Source organism: Leucoraja erinacea, chromosome 13 (genome assembly GCF_028641065.1).
Source record: "Leucoraja erinacea ecotype New England chromosome 13, Leri_hhj_1, whole genome shotgun sequence".
NCBI classification, from domain to species: Eukaryota; Metazoa; Chordata; class Chondrichthyes; order Rajiformes; family Rajidae; genus Leucoraja; species Leucoraja erinaceus.
The window spans coordinates 17,679,022-17,702,430 of record NC_073389.1 but is presented as its reverse complement, the minus strand read 5'-3'; the positions used below and the strand labels follow the sequence as shown (position 1 = coordinate 17,702,430).

The 23,409-nt window shown below is 43.4% G+C and overlaps 1 protein-coding gene across 1 annotated transcript in view; it reads left to right on the top strand.

Annotated features, from left to right (window-relative positions):
- pola1 (polymerase (DNA directed), alpha 1) overlaps positions 1-23,409 on the top strand; it is a gene marked incomplete at its 5' end in the record, with an annotated part of 231,094 nt that overhangs the window by 101,072 nt on the left and 106,613 nt on the right. The window contains 4 exon segments of the mRNA XM_055645304.1: positions 8,987-9,019; positions 13,575-13,667; positions 16,433-16,638; positions 19,425-19,557. Coding sequence (XP_055501279.1) covers positions 8,987-9,019; positions 13,575-13,667; positions 16,433-16,638; positions 19,425-19,557 — 465 coding nt within the window.

Here is a 23,409-nt window from a genome sequence, read left to right as displayed (position 1 = left end):
TTTTTTTAAATCGGCCCAACTTCCTGTTTCATCTTGCTGCTTAAAAAATGCAAGGATATAAAAAGTCATTCTGTAACTCTAAAAATTATAGCAGATTAAATCTATTAGTATTTTAAATTTCAAAATCTGGATGATTATTTTTGTAAGCTTTGATCTGCCTGCCCCGCTACAGGTTTAAACAGCGCTGTCCGTTTAGCGCGTTGGAATTTAAACACACAACGCTATGGGTTCTAATTATAGCGCTACCAGCTGGAGTGCTATTGCCTTTATACTTAGCGCTATGGCCACAGCTCTATGAGTCACTGACGGTTCGGGGAGGGAGAAGGTGAGAGGGAGGGAGAGAATAAGAGAGGGAGAAAAAAAGAAAGGAGAGATGGAGGAAGAGATGGAGGAAAAGGAGGAGGGAGAGGGAGGGAGAGAGAGCGAGGGAGGCTTCCAAAATGGCTTCTACATCATCTGGTGCTAAACGCAGGAAGCAGCTGTTCAAACAGCAGTATACAAAGAGATGGCAATGAATGCACTGTCAAGTAAGGTGCGCAGAAGACATGTCAATTGGTAGCAAAGTTATGCAATCTTGTACTCTTACGTGGGTATGACCGCACATAAAAAACTTTTTTTTCAGCAAAATGGTACCGTGTAAAAATTCTGCTTTCCTCAGCAAAATACTGATTTTCAGGTACTAGAATACTGAAATGCTCTGACAAAACATGGCAGCTCTGGGTGTGTATGTTTTTCTTGTGCAACTTAATTGTGGATGTTTTTTTTAAGTGCAATAGTTGTACCATTAGATGCATTTAAAACACTGAGAATAAAATTGGATGGACTACTAGCAATGTCCTTGGCACCACATTTGGCCATGACTGTCATTCCCAACCCAGCTAACCTTCGGAAGTCTTCCTCACAAACATCTGGTATCAAGATTATGAGAGCTGCCCCACAAATTAGTTAAGCAACAGCAAGACTTAGATATGCTGATGGAATCATACCTTGCAGAGAATGTGCCAGAGTTTTCTATTGCAAACCAACCGGTGGGGAAGCCAAATAATACGGGAGGGATGGAGTTGCCCTGAGAGATTTCTACGTTTACTCCAGATTTAGATTTTTAACTAGAGATATAGCGTGGAGATCCACCAAATCTATGCTGACCATTTATCATCCCGGTACTAGCATCGACCAGCACTATCCTACACACGAGGGATAATTTACAATTTACAGAAGACAATTAACCTACAAATCTGTTTGACTTTGGAGTGTGGGAGGAAACTGGAGCAACTGAAGAAAACCCACACGGTCACAGGGAGAACATACCGACTCCGTGCAGACAGCACCCATTGTCAGGATCGAACCCGGGTCTCTGGTGCTGTTTGACAGCAACTCTTATCACAGCCACTGTGCCACTCACTGTTGTTGTGAAGTCTCATGGCATTAGGTCAAACATCTTGGTGACCGCCGACCACCCTCTTCAGTTGAGCAACAAGTGAGAAGAAACACAAAGTGTGCATATATATAGCAATCCCATCACCCATGACCTTCAGTCGTGAATGGAGGTGGAGAATTCACCAACCATATCCATGAGGAGGCTCCTAGCACAATGTCGTCCTCAATAATGGATGTCCATACTAAAGACAGGATGAAAATAAGCACAACTTCACAATTTAGAAATGCCTTGGGATGATCCATCTTGGCTTCCTCTTGAGATCCAACCCATCCCAGGAGCAAATTTGAATTAAAATGGTATGATGTCAAGAGACACTAGCTCTGGGACCAGACAGCATCCCAGCTGAAGCACTGCAGTCCAGCACTCCAGAACCAGCTGTGCCCTTGGCTGAGCTGCTCCAGTGTAGTTTCAGCTACCTGAAGTGGAAAATTACTGGGCTACATACTGTTCACAAGAAGCAGGACAAATCCAATCCAGTTAATTACTGCCCAATCATTCTACTTTTAATCAGCAGCAACATGACGGAAGCAGTTGTCAACAGTGCTGTCAAGCCGTACTTACTCATCAATGTTCTGCTCACTGATGCTCAGCCTGGGTTTTACCCGAATCGCTTGGTTCCAGACTTCACCACATCCTGATGTAAATGTGGACCATGGAGTTTAATTCCAAAGGTCAGGGTAAGAATCATCACCCATGATATCAAGGCAGAATTTGACCAAGCATAGCATGAAGGAACGCTGGTAAAACTGAAATTCATTAGTACCAAAGGCAATTCTCTCTGGTCTGAGTTGTGCCTTGTGTAAAGGAAGGTGGTATGTTCTCAGAGCTGCATGTGTTTTGCATGAGTTCTCTACCCAATCATCTTTTGGTACTCTCACCCATGACTGAACTTTCACCAGAAGGTCAATAGAGAGAGTGCTTGGTTGATGAATGCACAATATTCAATCCTATTCTCAAATCATCAAAAACAGCCCCCACCTGCCTACAGCATGACCCGACAACTTTCAGGAACGTGCTGATAAATAGCAAGTAACGTTTGCAAGTAACGGCGGTCACGGTGGCACAGCGGTAGAGTTGCTGCCTTTCAGCGAATGCAGCGCCGGAGACCCGGGTTTGATCCCGACTGCGTGTGCTGTCTGTACGGAGTTTGTACGTTCTCCCCGTGACCTGCGTGAGTTTTCTCAGAGATCTTCGGTTTTCTCCCACACTCCAAAGACTTGCAGGTTCATTGGCTTGGCAAAGGTAAAAATTGTCCCAAGTGCGATAGTGTTAATGAGCAGGGATCGCTGGTCGGCGAGGACCTGGTGGGCCGAAGGGCCTGTTTCCGTGCTGTGTCTCTGAACTAAACTAACATTCACATCGCAGAAGGACCAGGCATTGACTATCTCCAAGAATGATTGAGTCTAACTGTCCAGATTTGACATTCAATGGCGTTACCTTGATGGGGGCCGCACCATTGACGTCTTGGAGAGGCGGCCATCATCCAGGACGGCAGCACAGCCAGCCACAAGAGCAGGTCAGAAGTTGGTTATGCAGTGGCAAACAACTCTCTTCCCACACCCAGCCGTGGAGCTGTTGCATCACAGCACCAAAGACCCAGGTTCCATCTGGATTATCGGTGCTGTCTGTATGGAGTTTGTATCCACACCTGTATCCAATTTAGATTTGGATTTTAAAAATTGGTACCTTGTCACAATAGGAACAGAGATGGTGCTTCCCCTGGTTGGAAAGTGTTGAGCCAGGGGTAATGGTATCAATATGTGTATTACATGGACAGTAGAGATGGTGTGTTGGACTTTACTGGGTTTTGGCTTTTATTCGTAAATTAATCTAAGTATTTTAATTGCAACAGGAGAGGGTGAATTTTTCACAATATGTATGGAATGCGGCTCAGATCTCAGTATAAAATAAGGAAAGTATTGCTCACAATGAAATTACTGTAATATAAAACACAGGTTTAAACTTTACATGGAAAAATATTGGGAATTCCCCAAGTTCCACTCGAACCGCATTATCTATTTAGAAAAGATTCTTAATTTATGGCTTTTCTAATCAGCCAACACTTGGATTGAGGAGTTCATTATTGCTTTTAAGCAGTTGTAGTCCAATAATGCTTACATCTCAGCCAATTAGTCTGAAGGGAAATGACTTTGGCATTTTGTAATAAGTGTTGAATTACAGCATAGATTTGCCTATTAAACTCTTCACTGATGTGTTTGACATGAGAGTGAAATATTGTTTCTAGTGCAGTAGTACTTCACAGATCTAGGGTGTTTAAAAAAAAAAAGATCTCGTCTGTTTTACGATTGTGAAATTGCGAGTTAAACTAAGCAAAGAGTTAAATTGTCGGAGAGAAATTTGCAGGTGTTTAAACTCAGCACCATGGGCTCTTCAATTAATGAGAATTAAATTAGAATTGCTATTATATTTATTCACTCTTGACATTAAAAGTGACTTGTTTGTCCCTTTGCTACATTAATGGGCTGCCAAATATTTTCTGATCACAACATATGCCTTGTATTGGTTAATATTCACAGTCCAATCATTGTGTGGCTCCGGTCTTTTTCCAGCCATCTGCCTATTAAAAAGAAGCCTCACCTGTATCCACCTATGTCCTGCCAGGCTTTGTCCTGCCACTCCTCCCGTCTAGCTCCCCCCTCCATAATCACAGTCCCGACACAAAATGGTACCTATCCATGTTCTCCAGAAATATTGCCTGACCTGCCGAGTTACTCCAGCATTTTGTGTTTTTGTTTGTAAACCACAACCGCAGTTCCTTCTTTCTACATTATGTGACACGGTTTCTCTATTAAAAACCAAATTCTATTGGTACTGATTTTTGTATCAGTGCCATTCATTGGGTATGCAGTTTGTTTGACCTCAATAAGGTGCCGGTAAGGCCACATTTGGAATATTGTGCCAAATTTTGGGCACCATATCTGAGGAAGGATGTGCAGGCTCTGGAGAGGGCCCAGAGGAGGTTTACAAGAATGATCCCAGGAATTAGTAGGTTAACCTATGATGAGCATTTGTCGGCACTGCCTGTACTCGCTGGAGCTTAGAAGAATGATGGGGGACTTCATTGAAACATACAGAATAATGAAAGGCTTGGATAAAGTGATGTGGAGAGGATGTTTCCGCTAGTGGGAGGGTCGAGGACGAGAGACCATAGCCTCAGAATTAAAGGATGCTCTTTTAGGAAGGAGATGAGGAGACATTTCTTTAGTCAGAGGGTGGTGAATCTGTGGAATTCTTTGCCACAGAAGCTGTGGAGGCCAAGTCAGTGGATATTTTTAAGGCTGAGATAAGTAGATTCTTGATTAGTATGGGTGTCAGAGGTTATGGGGAGAATGGAGTTAGGAGGGAGAGATAGATCAGCCATGATTGAATGGTGGAGTAGACTTGATGGTCCATATAGTCTAATCTACTATCACATGACCTTATGAAGTATTTTCAACATATTGACTTTTATGACAATTTCTCATAAAAATGTAATTTTTTTTCATGCCTGTTTGTATGGGTTTGAAATGTGCCTAGTATAACATGACCATTGAGGTGACTATTATGGGTAGTTTGGTGTTTTGAGCCTTTCCATGAAGAGCAACTCAACACAAACACACTTTCCAAATTGCCTTAATGATGTAACTTGAAGCGGGCCAATTTTCAAATACATATTAAAAAACGTTTTCAAGTAATTTCCATCACTGTCCATTCCTCCATCCTCCATAAATGGGCTCTGTTGTTGATGTTCACCTCCTTTTCGGTAGGAAGATGGGGCATACACTGTGCTCCCACACTCACCACTGCCAAGACTGATCATGACTTTGAGGTTACTCTGCTCATTGGTTTTTGATTTTTAAAATAGACTACGAGAGCAAGATTTTATTTCTGAGCTGTAAATTAGGAAGTCGAGGCTCAGGATGCTTGATCATACCATTTAAACCTAGGTGAAAGAACGAGAGGTCTTGAGTATGATTGGGTGGATGCAAATTGGGGTTTTTCTTTTAAATCTTGCGAACAAAGGGTGATTTTAATTTCTTGTGAATTAATCTCCTTGTCCCCTTTAATGACATTTGGCAATTTCCATGCCTTTACTATGTTCCTTGATTCTTTGAATGTAGTAAAGACATTGTACAGAGCTAGTAGAAACAAGGAACTGCAGATGCTGGTTTACAAAAAGGACATAAAGTGCTGTCATTACTCAGAGGGTCAGGCAGCATCTCTGGAGAACGTGGATAGTTGATGTTTTGGGGCAGGGCCCTTCTTCAGACTGCCCAGTGGTCTTCCCGTTACAGGTGCACAACCTTTTATCCGGTTCCGGAATCCGAAAAGCTCCGAAAACCGGACATTTTTTCCAGGATGTCGTCTGCACAGCAAAGCTCGCGTTTGGCGTCAAACTTGACCCGAAACGACCCACGGTCAACCCAGGTCTGTACTACTGTAGCGGCTGCTTCCTCCCCGGAGACCGGGGAGACACTTAAACATCTGTAAATCATTGCTTAAATGTTAGTCAGTTAGTTTGGAGGGCTTTTATGTGAAAGGGGGGGGGGGGGGGGGGGGTGAAGGGGGAAACTTTAATTCTTAGTACCCTACCTGATCGGAGAGGCAGGGAGCGGGCAATGCCTTACCGGGTCGCCGTGCAGTAAGCTCCGGAGCGCTGTGGCCACCGACTCCCAACATCGCGGAGCTGGGGCTGCGGGCGTTCGGCCGCGGGCGGCGCCGGTTGGAGCACCGATCCTCCCAACTCTACCCCTGGCTGCGTGGCGCTCCAAATCCAGCGCCGCCCGCCCGCAGCCCCAGCTCCACGATGTTGAGAGTCGGCGGCCACAGCGCTGGGATGCCAGCAGGGTGCGGGCAATGCCTTACCGGGTCGCCGTGCGGTAAGCTCTGGAGCGCTGTGGCCGCCGACTCCCAACATCGCGGAGCTGGGGCTGCGGGCGTCCGGTCGCGAGCGGCGCTGGATTTGGAGCACCGCGCAGCCAGGGGTAGAGTTGCCGGGGTCGGAGCTACAACCGGCGCCGCCCGCGCCCAGCTCCGCGATGTAAGGCATTGCCCGCTCCCCGCCTCTCCGACCAGGTAGGGGACTAAGAATTAAAGTTTTTGCCCTTCATCCCCCCACCACATAAAATCCCTCCAAACTAACTGACTAACATTTAAGCAATGATTTACAATGATTCCCCGGTCTCCGGGGAGGAGGCAGCCGCTCCAGACTTTTCAAGCCGCCCGTGCTACCTACCTAATCTACGCTAAAAATCTTCCATTCCGAAATCCGATAAATTCCGAAATCCGAGAAGTGTCTGGTCCAAAGGCTTTCGGATAAAAGGTTGTGCACCTGTATTACTATAGCTGAATGTTCTTTCTAGCATTGTTCAATTATGAGTTTATTTTTTCCCTTTTGCCCCCATTAAGCAATGCTTTCCCAGCCCCACCATTTCAAAGCAGGCCAGTTTTAAAATATACTAGACCAAGTGAGACCCATTGATCCCTGTCACACGTGAGGCCTGGTCCCCCAACGCAACCTATTCCCAATGCAATATTCCACACCCATAGCCCCAACGGGAGGCCTTGTCCCCCAACGCAGACCGTTCCCCAATGCAATATTCCACCACTCGTCCCTAGCCGACAACTGCGCAGTGGCTGCTCATTTTGCCTTATGCACCCTCCCTCATTTAAATTTTAAAATAAAATGCATTTGCACTTGCTAGGGCTAGCAGTACTCGGTGTACTTGGATAGCAACAATGTTGCGAGCAGGGCTACAATCCCACTGATGTCACAGCTGTAAGCACAGGGAAAAAGCAATTATTTTTTTCCAAGTCTCTTCAGATTTTTGAACATTTTGATTAATAACTCGAGAAATAATGCATGAATTTTTCAGATAGGCGATATTTGACTTCACGGGATAAATCTCTACCGGAATATGTAAAGATTTTACCCTAAGAGCATTATTTTTTCGAGAAAATGTGATCGCACACGAGCAAAAAACACACACACACACACACACACACACACACACACACACACACACACACACACACACACACACACACACACTCACTCAGAGTTTCATAGTTAAAGAAAAGGATATTAAAAATAAGACACTTTCAGGTAATTATCATTGCTGATCAAAATTGGATTTATTTCTTGAATGTCTCTAACTTTTGACATGATTTCATGTCCTGCCCCATCATTTTCCTAATCAATATCATTGCAGACCAAATTAAATTGGGAATCTTCCTGCTCCATATTACCTGGTGTTAAGACATTTCCCTTCTAAGCCAAACATCTTCGATGCTTGTTTTGACAGTTTTGTTTTGAAAATTATCTTTAAAAAGCTGCAGATGCTGAAAATCTAAACTATAAACAGAAAATATTGGCAACACTCAGCAGGTCAGGCAGATCTGTGGAAAGAGAAACAGAGTTATTATTTCAAGTTGAAAACCTTTTGTCAGCGTTGGAATATGCAGTGGCAAAGTCAATTAAAAAAAAAAAAAATTGGTATGACTTATTGATGACATTGGAATGCAAGATGGTAATTGGTTGTTCCATCGTGGTATTGTCCATTCCAAAGGGATTTGTGATGCTAAGAATTGTCTTCATTTATAAAGGTGATTAATCAAATCGAGTAAGTTCTTTTCATTGCAGAACATGATGATATATCTAATATAAAAATGTAATATGTACAAATTGGTAGAATTCATTTAATCAAATTGGTAACATTCATTTAATTGGAAATGTGAAATAGTGAAATTGCTTTCATTAAAATAGTTAAATTCCCAGTGCAAAAGCTAAGCACACATGATCTAACATAAATTCCAATGCATTCAGATGCCACCTTTAAGCCAAACTTCTCACCCCCAACTTAAGATTGTCGCCAATATTGTACATAATTGTGCGTTGAGATGAGTTGCCTTTGAAGAATAATGGTGAATGCAAGTCTCTTTATTCGCTTGAGTTTGGACAAAAGAGACAAAATTGAGAGAGTAGAAGTGTCAGCGTGTTTCTTCTCTGGGAGTCAGGAACTGGGGAGCACAGCCTCAAGCTAAGGGTTTGGCCATTTAGGATTGAGTTGGGGAGGAAATTCTTCATGCAAAGACCTGTAAATCTTTGGAAATCTGTACCTCAAGATTTGAGACATACTTTGGCATTGGGTATGTTTAAGTCTGAGACAGATGCGTTTTTCCAACACCAATGGACTGTGAATGGAGACGTCTAACTCAGTGGACAAGGCCTAATAAAAACATTCTACAAGCTATTGATTAACTGCACAGACTCAAATGATCAATGGCCTTATCCCTGCATCTACATCTTGTGTTCTTGTACCCTTCTTTGTATTTAGAATATAGAACAGTACAGCAAAGGAACAGGCCCTTCGGCCCACAATGCCTGTGTCGATCATGATGCCGCCACCAACTCTCATCTGCCTGCACATGATCCATATCCCTCTATTCACTGCATATCAACGTGCCTATCAAAAAGCCTCTTAAAACTGAATAAACATGTAGCTGACTGCGAGTGGCTGTTTACCTGCAATTTTTATTTTGTTTCAGATTCTCGTACACACGAAGGAGATGGTCCAGAAGGTAATTTATCCCCAGCCATATTGGTGTATAAAATGGTGCTAAGTTGCAAAGGCATCAGCAGCCGACTTCAAGAACTGCTTGTTCACAGCGGCAAACCTCATTCATATTCAAGAGTTTAATCAGGAATAAGTTATTTGTGTTAATTAAAGAAATGTTTTTCATATGTTGGGTGTGATAAATTGTGTTGTTCCTCACATATGTGAACCTTGTGAATAGAAGCACTTCTCCCTCAGGAGCTTCCTCCTTTGAGTGCTTTGTGCTAATGCTGTGTTTACCACTTTGCCTTTGTGTGCCATTAGTAGCAATTTTGCAGTAGTTTTAATTTTTTTTTGAGTAACCAAAAATTATGCCCTGCTCAGTTATGCTCTCCTCTTCCAATAGCAGAATTTTTGGGGTCATAAGTTGACGACAGTGCATAATCTCCATTTTCAGTAGGTTTTATGCCATCCGTGTCATGTTTAGTGGCAAAGCAGAGGGTGGCTCATGAAATGATGGAAGGTATTAAATTATCTTTTGTGCTTTGTATTGTCCCTATTAAAATCAATGTGAAGTAACTTTATCCATACATAAAATGAACAATACATAATGTGTATTTTGTGTTTGTAGCGTGTATTCTGAACAATTACATGGCTGCACTCTAATTCTTGGAAGAGAAGTTGCCAGATGAGCTGCTATGGGAATGACACTGTTATGACTAATAAGAACAAAGCTCACAAATAACTATGTAGGTTATTAAAGGTCATGAGCTTTTTATAGTCAAAATGAACCTGCAATTGCATTAAACAGGTTCTTGAAATAAATTTGCTTGATGAAGAACGTATATGTTGGATTTGTCCCGTCTTAAAACGAAAGTATTATAATTAGATATGGAGGAGTCGAGATTCTGAAGCAGACCCATGTAAAGAAAAGGAAGCACAGTAATTCTAACTCACTCACGGGTGATGTAAATTTATGCAATGAAAGGTCAGAACCGTGACAGACCTGTCATATTTGCCATTTCCAGTAATGTGCTCTGCTTCCCTATTTATTAACTCATCTGTCAACATCACTCTTTACATCTTCACTAACAGGATTTGCTTAATGCTAATAGACAATCTGAAGCTGTACAATTTAATTCTGCTGAGGGTTGCAATTGACAGACTTACCTGTGATGAAATGGAAGTGAGCATTCAGCTGGAGGTGGAGGTCTGAATGTAAATTCTGCTCAACCCACATGTGGTCTCTGACATATCACATTGGTGATTGTTGACTGAAACTTTTGCCCATACCCATGTATGGTCTCTGAGGAAACAGTCGACAGGTGGTTGTTGACTCTGAGAGACTAACAAATCCTTGTGGGCAACATGTAGCTCACCAGTAGTCTACAGTGTAGGAACTTGGTATGACTGTAATATCAAACACAGTCTGTTTTGATAATTATATAAAATGAATTCCTCATATACACGTGCGTCAATTAAACAATTCCCTAACCCAGTTTACTTGATTTAATGTTTCTTAAGATGGTTAAGTAATTATATTTCCATTTAGGCTTTTGGGATAATGAGGTAAATGAAAGGAGTTTATAAACTTTCTGATTTGTACATGAATCCTAAAAATAGATATTCATTTATTTGTGTCACGTCAATGCTATGTCAATGGACTACTTCAGAATGGGTTTAAATGTAAAATAGTTACCAGCTCTACTGATAATAATACACTTAAGCATTTGAGAGCTCACTAGTTTGAAAAACACACTTTACCCAATGTGGATTCTGTGGGAGGTAAAGAAGGAGATTTCTAGGAATCTAATTGAGGAATTTTGCATCTTTGGTAACCACAGGTGATGTTCCAGAAGATTCGAGAAAAAAAGAGATACTAATTTAAGCCAGGAATTTTCAGGCCAGTGAAGCCAACCATTGAGTGTGGGGAAATTATTGGAAAACTTCTAAGGGGCAGGAAGTATGTTCACATGGAAAGGCGGGGATTAATTTGCAGCAGTCAGTATGGTTTTGTTGAAGGATTCTGTCTTACAAATCTGAATTTTTGAGGAGTTAACTAAGAAACTGATGATGGTAGCAGATGGTTCACATGGACAAAGCCTTTGACAAAGTTATGCATGGTAGGCTGGTTTGGTAGGCACATGGGATCCAACTGGATCCAAAATTGGCTTGGTGGCAGGAGGAAGAGGGTGTGGTCAAGGAGTGATTTTCTGGCTGGAAGTTTAATTAGTAATGTACTGCAGGTTTCCTACAATGTATCATAAAAATAAATTACTTGGATGAGAATGTAGGTGGACTGATTGGTAGGTTTGAGGATGACACAAAAGTCATGGAGTAATAGATAGTTCAAAGTTGTGAGAGGATTCAGAAGGACCTAGATTAGATGGGAGATGGAATTTAATCCAGATAAGTGTGAGGTCACGCATTAATTTATCAGGAATCAAATTCTTCAGGTAGGATTTACTCGCATTTGGAAGAGAATGGGATAATTACAGACTGTCAGTAAAGATTTGTCCACAGCAGGCCATGTCTTATTAACTTGTTTGAGAGTTGAGTTTTTGGAGGAGATGAGGGGAGGGGAGTTGATCACATAGATATTAGTAAGGGCTTTGATAAAGTCCCTTATGGTGGTCTGACCTAAAAGATTAAGATGCTTGGGATCCACGGTGATTTGGTCATATGGATTAAGAACTTGCTTATCCATAGAGGACCGAGTGGTGGTGGAAGGATGTTATTCTACCTAGTGGTGGATGCAGATATAGTCTAAAACTACATGAAAGTAATGAAGGGACAGATTCAAAGGGGATCTGAGGGGCAGGGTTTTCCACACAGAATGGTGGTTATATCGAACATGCTGCCAGAGGAGGGAGCAGAGGTGGGCACGATCATAGTTTAAAAGGCAGTTGGACAGGTGCTGGATAGGAAAGTATTAGAGGAAATTAAATTTGGGTAAAATGGGACTAGTTTAATTAGGGATTCACGGTGATCATGAATGAGTTGGGCCAAAGGGCCCATCGCTGTGTTGTGCAGTGCTAAGACTCTTGTGCTCTTAAGTATTTTGTGCGATATACCCCTCTGTGTGCCCCCTGATAAACTAGTTTGTAATTATTCATCCTCCTTTAGCCAGTGAAATAAGATATATAAAATCTCCCGCAGGCACACTCACACTCACACTCAACTGTAACCTCCAGGTTGTAGTGTTTAATAGCCTGATGGCTGTAGGGAATAAGCAGTTCCTGAACCTGGAGGTTACAGTTTTCAGGTTCCTGTATCTTCTTCCGGATGGCAGGAGTGAAATGAGTGTATGGCCAGGATGGTGTGGGTCTCGATGATGCTGGCTGCCTTTATGAGACAGCGACTGGCAAATCCCTTTGATAGTGGGGAGGGCAGAGCTGGTGATGGACTGGGCAGTCTTCACAACCTTTTCGCTGCTGAGCATTCAAGTTGCCGAACCAGGCCATGATGTAACCAGTCAATATATGCTCTCTACTGTGCACCTGTAGAAGTTCAAAAGATTCCTCTCTGACATACCAAATCTCCGTAATCTTCTCAGGAAGTAATGGCGTTGATGTGCTTTATTTATAATTGCATCAGTGTGCCGGGTCCAGAAAAGATCTTCGGAAATATGCACGCCCAGGAATTTGACTCTCTCCACCATCGTCCCATTGATATAAACAGGATTGTGGGTCCTCATACTTCCTATTCCAAAGTCCACAATCAGTTATGTGGTTTTACTGATATTGAGAGCCAGGTTGTTGTACTGGCACCATTTGGTCAATCGGTCGATCTCACTTCTATACTCGCTCATCACCATCTGTAATTCGTCTAACAATGTGGTGTCGTTGGCGAACGCCGAGCTGTTGTCTATAAACAACAGCCTGACGCAAGTGTTTTTATTGTCCAAGTGGTGCAGTGCAGAGTGGAGAGCCAGTGAGATCGCATCCTCCGTTGACCTGTTGTGATGGTCGGCGAACTGTAGTAGGTCGAGGTTCTTGGAGAGGTAGGAGTTGATGTGCACCATAACTAACCTATCAAAGCACATCATCACCACAGAGATTAGTGCCACTGGTCGATAGCTCTTGAGGCACGTCACCTCACTCTTCTTGGGCACCGGTATTATTGATGCCCTTTTATAGCAGGTGGGGACCTCAAACCTCAGTTACGAGAGGTTGAAAATGTCCGCAAAAACTCCAGCCAGTTGGTCTGCACATATTTTGATATCTTTGGATTCATGACATTTTGGGATCTTGCAATATGATTTACTCTTGATATATGACCTTTGGTATACGGTCACTGATGAGATGAACATTGGAGCTAATTTGCAAGCAATACAGCCTAGACAACCATAACTGGACAGTTAATCTGTTTTCGATGGCAATGTTGCAATACCATTTGGCCCTGCTCCTATTGAAGTCCACCTAAGAAGGTTTGCAGGACTTTATTTTCACTAATATAAAATTAATTTATTATTTGTGGTTTTGCAAAATTATTATTTTGAACGAAGAAAGCCCAAAATTTGGTCTCCGCGCAGATACAGTTTCCCTGTTTGTTACAGCTAACATTTTCTTTTGCTTTAGATGAACCTTGAGGTTATTTATGGAGACACGGATTCCATCATGATAAACACCAACAGCACAAACCTGGAGGAAGTCTTCAAACTCGGAAACAAGGTGACGTTACAAAACTGAAGAGTTCAGGCGCTGCGGTGACTAATTTGACGCACGGATCAGATATCAGTGCCACTTGTAAAAGTACCATGTGTCACAAGTATGAGATTTATTTATAGATAAAGAGGAATTTGGGCACATTCTGAATCATTCACTTCAATTTCAGTAAATTCTACATGTAAATGAAGTAGGATTTATTTAACTTCAATTTGCCTTTGCTTGTAATCGACACTAGCTGTGAAAATCAATCTAGGCAATTTAGTTACAACCAGGTGGCTTTTAATTGAAATCTTTCTTCCCATGAGGACTTCTACTTGAGCATATTTTTGCAAAAGCTACTCTACATATTATACTCTTTTCACTCGTTCATTGCTGCCTTTAACTGTTCATCGATACCCTTAACCATGCCCAATAAGTCATAGTGTAAATTGATTATAATGATGATGGATTGGCTAATCTTGTTTAAATTCCATCTCCTGCACGCCCCCTTACCAACAATTCTGTTTTGCTGCAAGTAGTCATTGATCTTATGATAGAAATTTAAAGAAACTAGAATTGTACAAAAAGTATAATAATTAAAATTGCATTACATTTTCTCTCTAAAACTAACCAGCTGGGAATTCACATTCATGTATTCTGTTCAGATCTTTTGGAGGTGAAATCGCTAACATCCTTTGAATTTGATCAGCTTGAGTTTTAATTTGTCGACAGATTCTGTCGGAAACCTGCTGATGTGAAGCATTAACAAATCTGGCTGTGGTGATGAATTAAATTGTTCTTAGGTAGACAAAAATGCTGGAGAAACTCAGCGAGTGAGACAGCATCTATGGAGCGAAGGAATAGGTGACGTTTCGGGTCGAGACCCTTCATCAGACTGATGTGGGGGTGGAGGCCTGGGGGGGAAGAAGAAAGGAAGTGGCGGAGTCAGTGGGCTGTGGGAGAGCTGGGGAGGGGAAGGAGGGAGAAAGCAATGACTACCTGAAATTAGAGAAGTCAATGTTCATACCGTTGGGGTGTAAACTACCCAAGCGAAGGCTTTCCGCAGAGCACACCACTGGCCATATCTTCCCATCTCCCCTTTCGGCTTTTCGCAGAGACCGCTCCCTCCGTAACTCCCTGGTCAATTTGTCCCTACCCACCCAAACCACCCCCTCCCCTGGTACTTTCCCTTGCAACCGCAGGAAATGCTACACTTGTTGCTTTCCCTCCCCCCTCAACTCCATCCAAGGACCCAAGCAGCCTTTCCAGGTGAGGCAGAGGTTCACCTGCCCCTCCTCCAACCTCATCTATTGCATCCGCTGTTCTATGTGGCAACTGCTCAACATCGGTGCGACCAAGCACAGGCTTGGCGATCGCTTCGCCCAACATCCACTCAGTTCGCATTAATCAACCTGATCTCCCGGTGGCTCAGCACTTCAGCTCCCCCTCCCATTCCGAATCCGACCCTTCTGGCCTGGGCCTCCTCCCGAGTGAGTCCCACCGTAAATTGGAGGAGCAGCACCTCATATTTTGCTTGGGTAGTTTACACCCCAGCATTATGACAATTGACTTCTCCATTTTCAGGTAGCCTTTGCTTTCTCCCTCCTTCCTCTCCCCTTCTCAGCTCTCCCACAGCCCGCTGTCTCCGCCTCTTCCTTTCTTCCACCCCCCACCCCCACATGAGTCTGAAGAAGGGACTCAACCCGAAACGTCACCTATTCCTTCGCTCCACAGATGCTGCCTCACCTGCTGAGTTTCTCCAGCATTTTTGTCTACCATCGATTTTTCCAGCATCTACAGTTCTTTCTTAAAAATTAAATTGTTCTGATTTTTACAACCCCATCACAATCAGTCTGAAGATGGGTGACCCAAAATGTCACCTATCCATTTTATCCATAGATGCTTCCTGACCCGCTGAGCTACTCTTGCATTTTGTGTCTACCTTTGGTATAAACCAGCCCATAATGTCTATGCTGAACACGATGCCAAGACCATCTCTAATCTGCCTACACAATATCCATATCCCTCCATTCCCTGCATATCCATATGCCCATCCAGAAGTCTGTTAAATGCCACCATTGTTTCTGCTTCCACCACCACCCTCGGCAGCATGTTCCAGGCACTCCTCTGTGTGGGAAAAAAAACTTGCTCTGCATATCTCCTTTGAACTTGGCTGCTCTCACCTCAAAGCTAAGACCATTAGTACTTGATATTTCCATCCTGGCAAAACGGTTCTGACCATCTACCACATCTATGCAATTTGTAACCACACAATCTTTGCATTGAGTGATTGAAACCCTCACCTGCCTGACTCCGCAGTTGGCTGTACCTACAGAATTGAAAAGACAACAGTATGTCCCCTGGTCTGATGATGATTTTCGTTCTTTGGGTTGACGTTGTTGTTGTCAGTAGCACCTTTGGAGGAAACAAAGCCAGGTTCCTAAAATATGAATTCCTTATGATTATGATACTCTATTGTCACTTGTACCTAGGTGCAGTGAAATACTTTATTTTTGCATGCACCCCGGTAAAATCTTACAGCGGACCTCACCTGGGCAGTACACAAGAGTTGCCATGTTTCTGTTAAACATGATAAAGTTCATCGAACACTTCTGCTTGCAGTGCAGAACCAAGCCTTCCCCTGCTGGTCCACCTCTTTGTTCGTGGCCCACTGCTGGGTCCCCAGTTTATTGAGGTATACATTCAAGGGTCCCCTCTCAGTTGAGGTATAGGTAATGAGATGAGACCAGTTAAAAAAAAAACTTCCCAATCTACTGTTGTTTCTGCAGGTCAAGAACCAAGTCAACAAGCAGTACAAGCTCCTGGAGCTGGATATCGATGGTGTGTTTAAGTCGCTGCTGCTGCTGAAAAAGAAGAAATACGCAGCCCTTGTCATTGAGCAAACTGCAGATGGGCGCCATGTCACAAAGCAGGAGCTGAAAGGGCTGGATATTGTTAGACGAGACTGGTGTGATCTCGCAAAGGAAACTGGAAAGTAAGTGACCAATGTATGTGATCTCTCTTTTTTTTGTGTGTGCTTTTAAAAAGCATTTTTCACATAATTTGTTTTTGCTCAAACTAAATCAATTAGTTTGAATACTAACTTAGGTCATAAAGTCATACTGTGTGGAAATAGGCCCTTCAGCCCAACTTGCCCATGCTGACCAACATGCCCCATCTACACTAGTCCCACCTGCATGCGTGAGGCTCATATCCCTCTAAACCTATACTATCCATGTACCTGTCCAAATGTATTTTAAATGTTATGATAGTACCAGCCTGAACTACCTCCTTCAGCAACTCTTTGTGTAACAAACAAAGTTGACCCACAGGTTCCTATTAAATCTTTCCATCCATCATCTTAACCCACATTCTCTGGAATGGAAGGACCCATTCCTTCTCTCCAGAGATGCTCCTAGACCCGCTGAGTTACTCAAGCATTTTGTGACTACCTTTGATTTAAACCAGCATCTGCAGTTCTTTCCTACCCATGTTCTCTGGCTCTAGATTTCTCGTAGCGCTATAGAGTACCGTTTTTGTGCAAATGGAAAAAACACGCAAACCGGAAGAGCACAAGATCAGAGCTTTAGTTATATACTAGACTAAGTGGGACCCATTGGGTCCCAGCATCACACTGGAGGGCTGGTCACCAACGCAATATTCCACCTCTCCACCAATTCCAATATTGCTCGCCAGTGGGGGGGCTGTCTGTTGCGCTAGTAGGGGTGTTGCGGGCCGAAGGCTAGTATAGACATTGTGGGCTGAATGGATTCTTGGGCTGGCATCCGACTGCTGCAACGATTTTAGAAGCCAAGCCAAGAAAAACAATTGGGCTGCAGCCACCCGACAACTAAAATTCATTTTGTGAACACAAACTTTTTAAAAAGGCGAGGCAAACAATTGGGCTGCAGCTACCCGACAACCAAAATTCATTTTATGAACAAACTTTTTAAAAAGGCGAGGGAAACAATTGGGCTGCAGCCACCCGACAACCAAAATTCATTTTCTGAAAACAAACGTTAAAAAGGCGAGGCAAATAATCAGACTGCAGCCACCCGACAACTAAAATTGAGAGAATGGGGAATTTTTTAAAAACATTAATATATCTCTGATTTTTCCTCGATGGGAAAAATCTTCTGGTCCTGGAAGGCGGAGAGGGGCTCTGAGCGAGGTGGCCAAAAATGACGGCCGTTGGTGGCGGCATTCTCTCGGAAATCGCAGCTCAGTGGGCCAAAAGCGGTCAATTTTAGTAATATAGATAGATGGATGGATGGATGACGAAGTGGGACCTGTTGGGTCCATGTCACATGGGAGGCCTGGTCCCCCAATGCAATATACCACCACTCACCCATAGCCCCCACGGGAGGCCTGGTCGCCCAATGCAGCCCGTTCGACAAGGCAATATTCCACTCGTTCCCCCAACGCAAGCTGTTTCCCCCAGCGCAATATTCCAGCACTCGCCCATAGCCCCCAACTGCGCAGGGGCGGCTCATTTCCCCTTATTCATCCTCCCTCATTAAGCTTCTTAAAAAATCCTTGCTACCAGGAATATAAAAAAAATGCACCCTCCCTCATTAAACTTAAAAAATAAATCCTTGCTGCCAGGAATATAAAAAAAGGGATTGCAACTTTGTAGCTTGCAATTGCACTTGCTAGGGCTAGCAGGACTCCGTGTCTTGGGATAGCAACTTTGTAGTGAGCAGGGGTACAATCCCATTGTGACGTCATTGCTGTTCGTGCCCGTGCCAAGGGAAGGACATTTTTCTCAAATTGGTGTTTTGTTAATTAAAAAATTGGAGTAGCTTGTGAAATATAACATCAATCTGAACGAAACTTGAAACAAACCACCACATGACAATTCTGAGTAAACTATTCGAAAAATTGTAGCGCTATCGTGTACCGTTTTGGCGTAATTTGACGACATCACCGAATCAGAGTTCACACACACGCACACACAGGCACACACAGACACACACACACACACGCGCACACACACACACACACACACACACACACACACACACACACACACACACACACACACACACACACACGACGACGCGCGCACACACACACACACACACACACACACACACACACACACACACACACACACACACACACACACACACACACACACACACACACACACACACACACACACCACCCCTCCGAACACTTGTACTAATTAAGAATCTGTCTATCTCTGCATTAGAAATATCCATAGACAGCCTTGAGGGCCTTCTGTGGCAATGAATTCCACAGATTCACCACCCTTTAAAGAAATTCCTCCTCATCTCCTTCCCAAAGGAGCCCTATTATTCTGAGGCTATGACCTCTGGTTCTAGACTCTCCCGCTAGTGGAAACATCCTCCCCGCATCCTATCCAGGCCTTTCACAATTCTATAAGTTTCAGAGGTTCCCCCTCGTCCTTCTAAACTCCAGTGAGTAGCGACCCAGCGCTGTCAAACGCTCATCAGATGTTAACCTACTCATTCCTGGGATCATTCTCATAAACATACTTGTGCCTTGACAAATGTTTCTCCCTGAAGCAGAATTCCCAAGGCAGATTAGCTATTAATTTCTCTCATTGCTCTGTGAGGATTTGCTGTTTGAAGGTTTCCACATTTGTTTTGTGAAAACAGTTTTGGTACCTCAGGATGCAATGATTATTTCTTATCCTTCACTGGCTAAAGAAACGTTCCTCTCAGATATGCTTGGTCTCTTTAAAACCATGAGCCTCTCTGTGCTTAAACTTTCCTTTTATCATTTTCTTTGCAGTTATGTTATCAGTCAAATACTCTCCGATCAGCCGCGTGACACAATTGTGGAGAACATCCAGAAGAGATTAACCGAAATCCAGGAGAGTGTTGTGAGTGGCAGTGTACCTCAGAAATGCTTCGAAATTAACAAGGTAGAGTATATCATAACCTTTGTGTTTTGTGAGTTTAGCTTGCAAGATTATTATGCAACATTCTCCATGATTGGACCATTAGGATTCTACAACTTAGGGCAGCGCGGTGGCGCAGCGGTAGAGTTGCTGCCTTAGCGCAAGAGAACCGGGTTCGATCCTGGCTGCGGGTGCTTGTCTGTAGGGACTTTGTACGTTCTCCCCATGACCTGCATGGGTTTTCTCCGAGAACTTTCAGATTCCTCCCACACTAATAAAAATCATGTCACCAAAGATTTTTTTTTTTAATGAATTTGATAAAAACCGACAGGAGTCGGAGTGGTTTCTGTGCACCTTGGTTTTTGGTCCTTGGATTCTGGTCAGTCTCCGAACAAGATGGCGACGCTGCCTTAGCAGCTGCGGCTCGCCTGCAGTCCGTCTGTTTTTTTCTGTTTTTTTTTTTGTTGTTCTTTTGTCCTGTTTTAGTTAATCTTTGGTTTATTAGGTTGTGTATGTGTGTGGGTGGGGGGAGAAACATGTTTTTGGTCTCTTCCTTCAGGGGGGATGCGACTTTTCTTGTATCCCCCGCCCCCGTCTCCGCCGAGGCCTAATAGCGGAGCTGGGGCAGTGGCAACGGCCACCCGGCCTCGTATCTGGGGCAGCGGCAGTGGCCACCCGGCCTCGGAGCTGGGGGAGTGGCAGCGGCCAGCCGGCCTTGGAGCTGGGGCAGCGGCAGCGGCCACCCGACCTCGGAGCTGGGGCAGCAGCGACCTGGCCTCGGAGATGGGGCAGTGTTCCGGCGGCCGCGGCCACCCGACCCGACCGCGGGCCCAGTGTCGGGAGCTCGCAGGTCACAGGTTGCGGACCTGTTCTCCGGAGCTCCCGCAACAACAGCTGCGTCCGCTGGACTGGGGAGCCGCAGCTTTGGCAGCTTCGACCTCCCCGGGCCGCGGAGCTGAACTGGCCCGTTCGCGGAGCTCGGATTCAGCCGCGGGACTGACATTACTTACCATCGCCCGGCGGGGTCACAACATCTGAAGCCTGGATCGCCTCGGCGCAGAGGGAGAATAAGAAGGGATGAGACAAAGACTTAAGACTTTTGCCTTCCATCACAGTGAGGAGGTGCCTGGTGAACTCACTGTGGTGGATGATAATTTGTGTTTTTTGTCATTTTGTACTATATGTAGGACTGCAAGGCAACAACATTTTGTTCAGACCGCAAGGTCTGAATGACAATAAAGGCTACTTTGACTTTGACTTTAAACTGACTAATCGTCAGTAAATAAAATGCAATTTCCCCACATATGTAACAAAATGTATTTTTTAATGTATTTTCAGTTGTCTTGTGTGTGCTTTTGGGACTTTACAGTATTTCAGATCCGTTTGTTGCTCTCTGCTTGTGGCTTTGTGTCAAATGAAACCAATTTGCTATTGGGTTTAACCAGTAAGGGATTTCTAACCTTAGTTCTGCTGAAAGTCTGCAGATGTGCAAGCCTACAGTGGCAATCTATGATTAACAGACTGTGGTTTAAATTATTGAACTGATAGGGAGAGTTTGTCGGGAGAGGGGTAACACTAGTAGTACTGTGTCTGCAGAGAGGTTAAATATAGCTTGTTTTTAATAAAATAGCTTCAGCTGTGATTTTAGAATAAAATCTTGTGAAACTAGTGTTTTGTAGCTTACTGACAGTGACTTCACACAGATGTTACTCATCAGGCTCTTACAGCAGGATGTTATACAGCCTGAACTTACAAGCCACGCACAGTGCATGCCTGGGAAGAAAAAGAGAACATTTGCCACAGTTATTGGACATTCACACAGATTCTTAATTCATTTGTGGAAAATGAAAAGTAACTTTTGTAATAAATATTTACCTTGTTTTAGATGTATATTTCTTCGGTTTTCACCAGAAAATATTTTTTCAAAATAATAATAATTTATTATTATTAAACATTATTACAGACTCAAGGTTCAGATAAAAGACAACATTACATAGAATACATTGCATATAAAAACACAATAAATCACATATAAAAGCTTATAAGAGCACCATAAATTATATACAAAAACACAATACATGGTTTAAGATCAAGAATTTAAAAAAAGATCAGTGTCCTACAATGAGACAACTTACCAAAAAAAGCTAGAAGAGAGGCAGGGCAGGACAAAGCATGGTATGTGAAAGGTGGATACAGGTGAAAGTGTGTTTTAATAGGCAGATGGTTGGACCAAAGGCCAGAGATGAAATACCAAAAGGCGTGTAATAAGGACAGAATTGTTCATCTCATTTCAAACACTCCCACAGTATTTCTTGTCATCTTCCACATCCTTCTGAACTTTCATCTTTTATGACTCTAAATAAATAAACTGGTTATGACTGCAGTGTAAACCAATTTGAAGATGGAGAATTACGTTTAATAGCACTGATCAAATTTAGATAAAGTGGAACACCTGAGTGATTGATTGAATACACAACCATCAATAAACTGAAGGCCACGTTTAAAAGAGGAGTTTCGGGTGGAAGAGCAAGGGTGGGCTGAGTTTGGAATGATTGGAGGGAGTTACAGTATGAATGGGTGTTTGTGCAGTGGAAATAATTGTACGTTGCACAGGGTCGACACTGAGTTGGGTCTCAGCGGCCAACATTTGGAATCTAACTATGCATTTGTGGCTTATGTAGCGAGGCTACCACATGTGGATAAAGGGAGCACCATGGAGAAATCCTTGTTTGATTGTGGTGGTACATGGCGAGGAAGGGAATTTGTTGCTGGAAGATACAAGTAAGGAGGTCGGTAAGGGTTCATAGTCACTGAACTAAAGTAACTTGTACTCTGATGCAATTGAACTTTAAAGATAAGTGTTTCCATCCTGCATTTTGTAGCTTGCCATCACTGACGATGCTTTGAATAAAAGGACGTACCTTTAGAAAGGAGATGAGGGGGTATCTCTTTAGTCTGAATGCAGTGAATCTGCAAAATTTATTGCCATAGACGACTGTGGAGGCCAAGACATTGGTTATTTTTAAAGCAGTGATTGACAGATTCTTCATGAAGGTCAAAGGTTATGGGGAGATGTCAGGAAAATGGGGTTGAGAGGGAATGTTAAATCAGCCATGATTGAATGGCGGAGTAGACGTGATGGTCCGAATGGCCTGATTCTGCTCCTATAACTTATGAACTACATTTTTTTTTGCAGTGAGCGAATAGTGGCCTCTTTCCAAACATAGTTTTTAAATTGCTTAATGTTATTGGCAAAGGTTAACAACCGTAGGATCCAATGGCTAACATTTATAACTATGTGAATGCCCTTGAACAATGGTCAGCGTGGGCATGGTTGTGGAGAGCTCGGCATTCATGGCTTACTAATGTTGAGCTGGAAGATCAGTCTCCGGGCCTTTTTCTATATGAAGGAGTTCTCGCCTCCCGTTGACGACACTTTCTCCCGTCTCCAGCATTACTCATTGGACTTCCTCTGTCTGCCTTCTACCCTCTCTGGACCTTTTCTTTCCAAACACCAGCTGTCTTGACTTTTCTACACCCCTTGCCCACTCTAATCTCACCCCCTTTGAACACACAGCCCTCTGCTCACATTGCAACAAACCCAACCAAACAAAATCACAAAGAAGGGTTCCGACCTTGTTCTGTCCGTGTTCTCCAGGGATGCTGCCTGACCTGCCAAGTTACTACAGCACTTTGTGTCTTGCTTAAGTTAGAGTTGCTTGCTAAGGATTGTTCAAAGCTGGGAAATGTAAATCACCTTAATTTGACGTTGTCACAGCACAGGATGAACGAAGGGTTAACTGAAGGACAATTGTGAATTTATAAAGTAGGAAATTGCGTGGTTTGGGCACTAGTTTCTTCTTGTCTGTGTGTTGT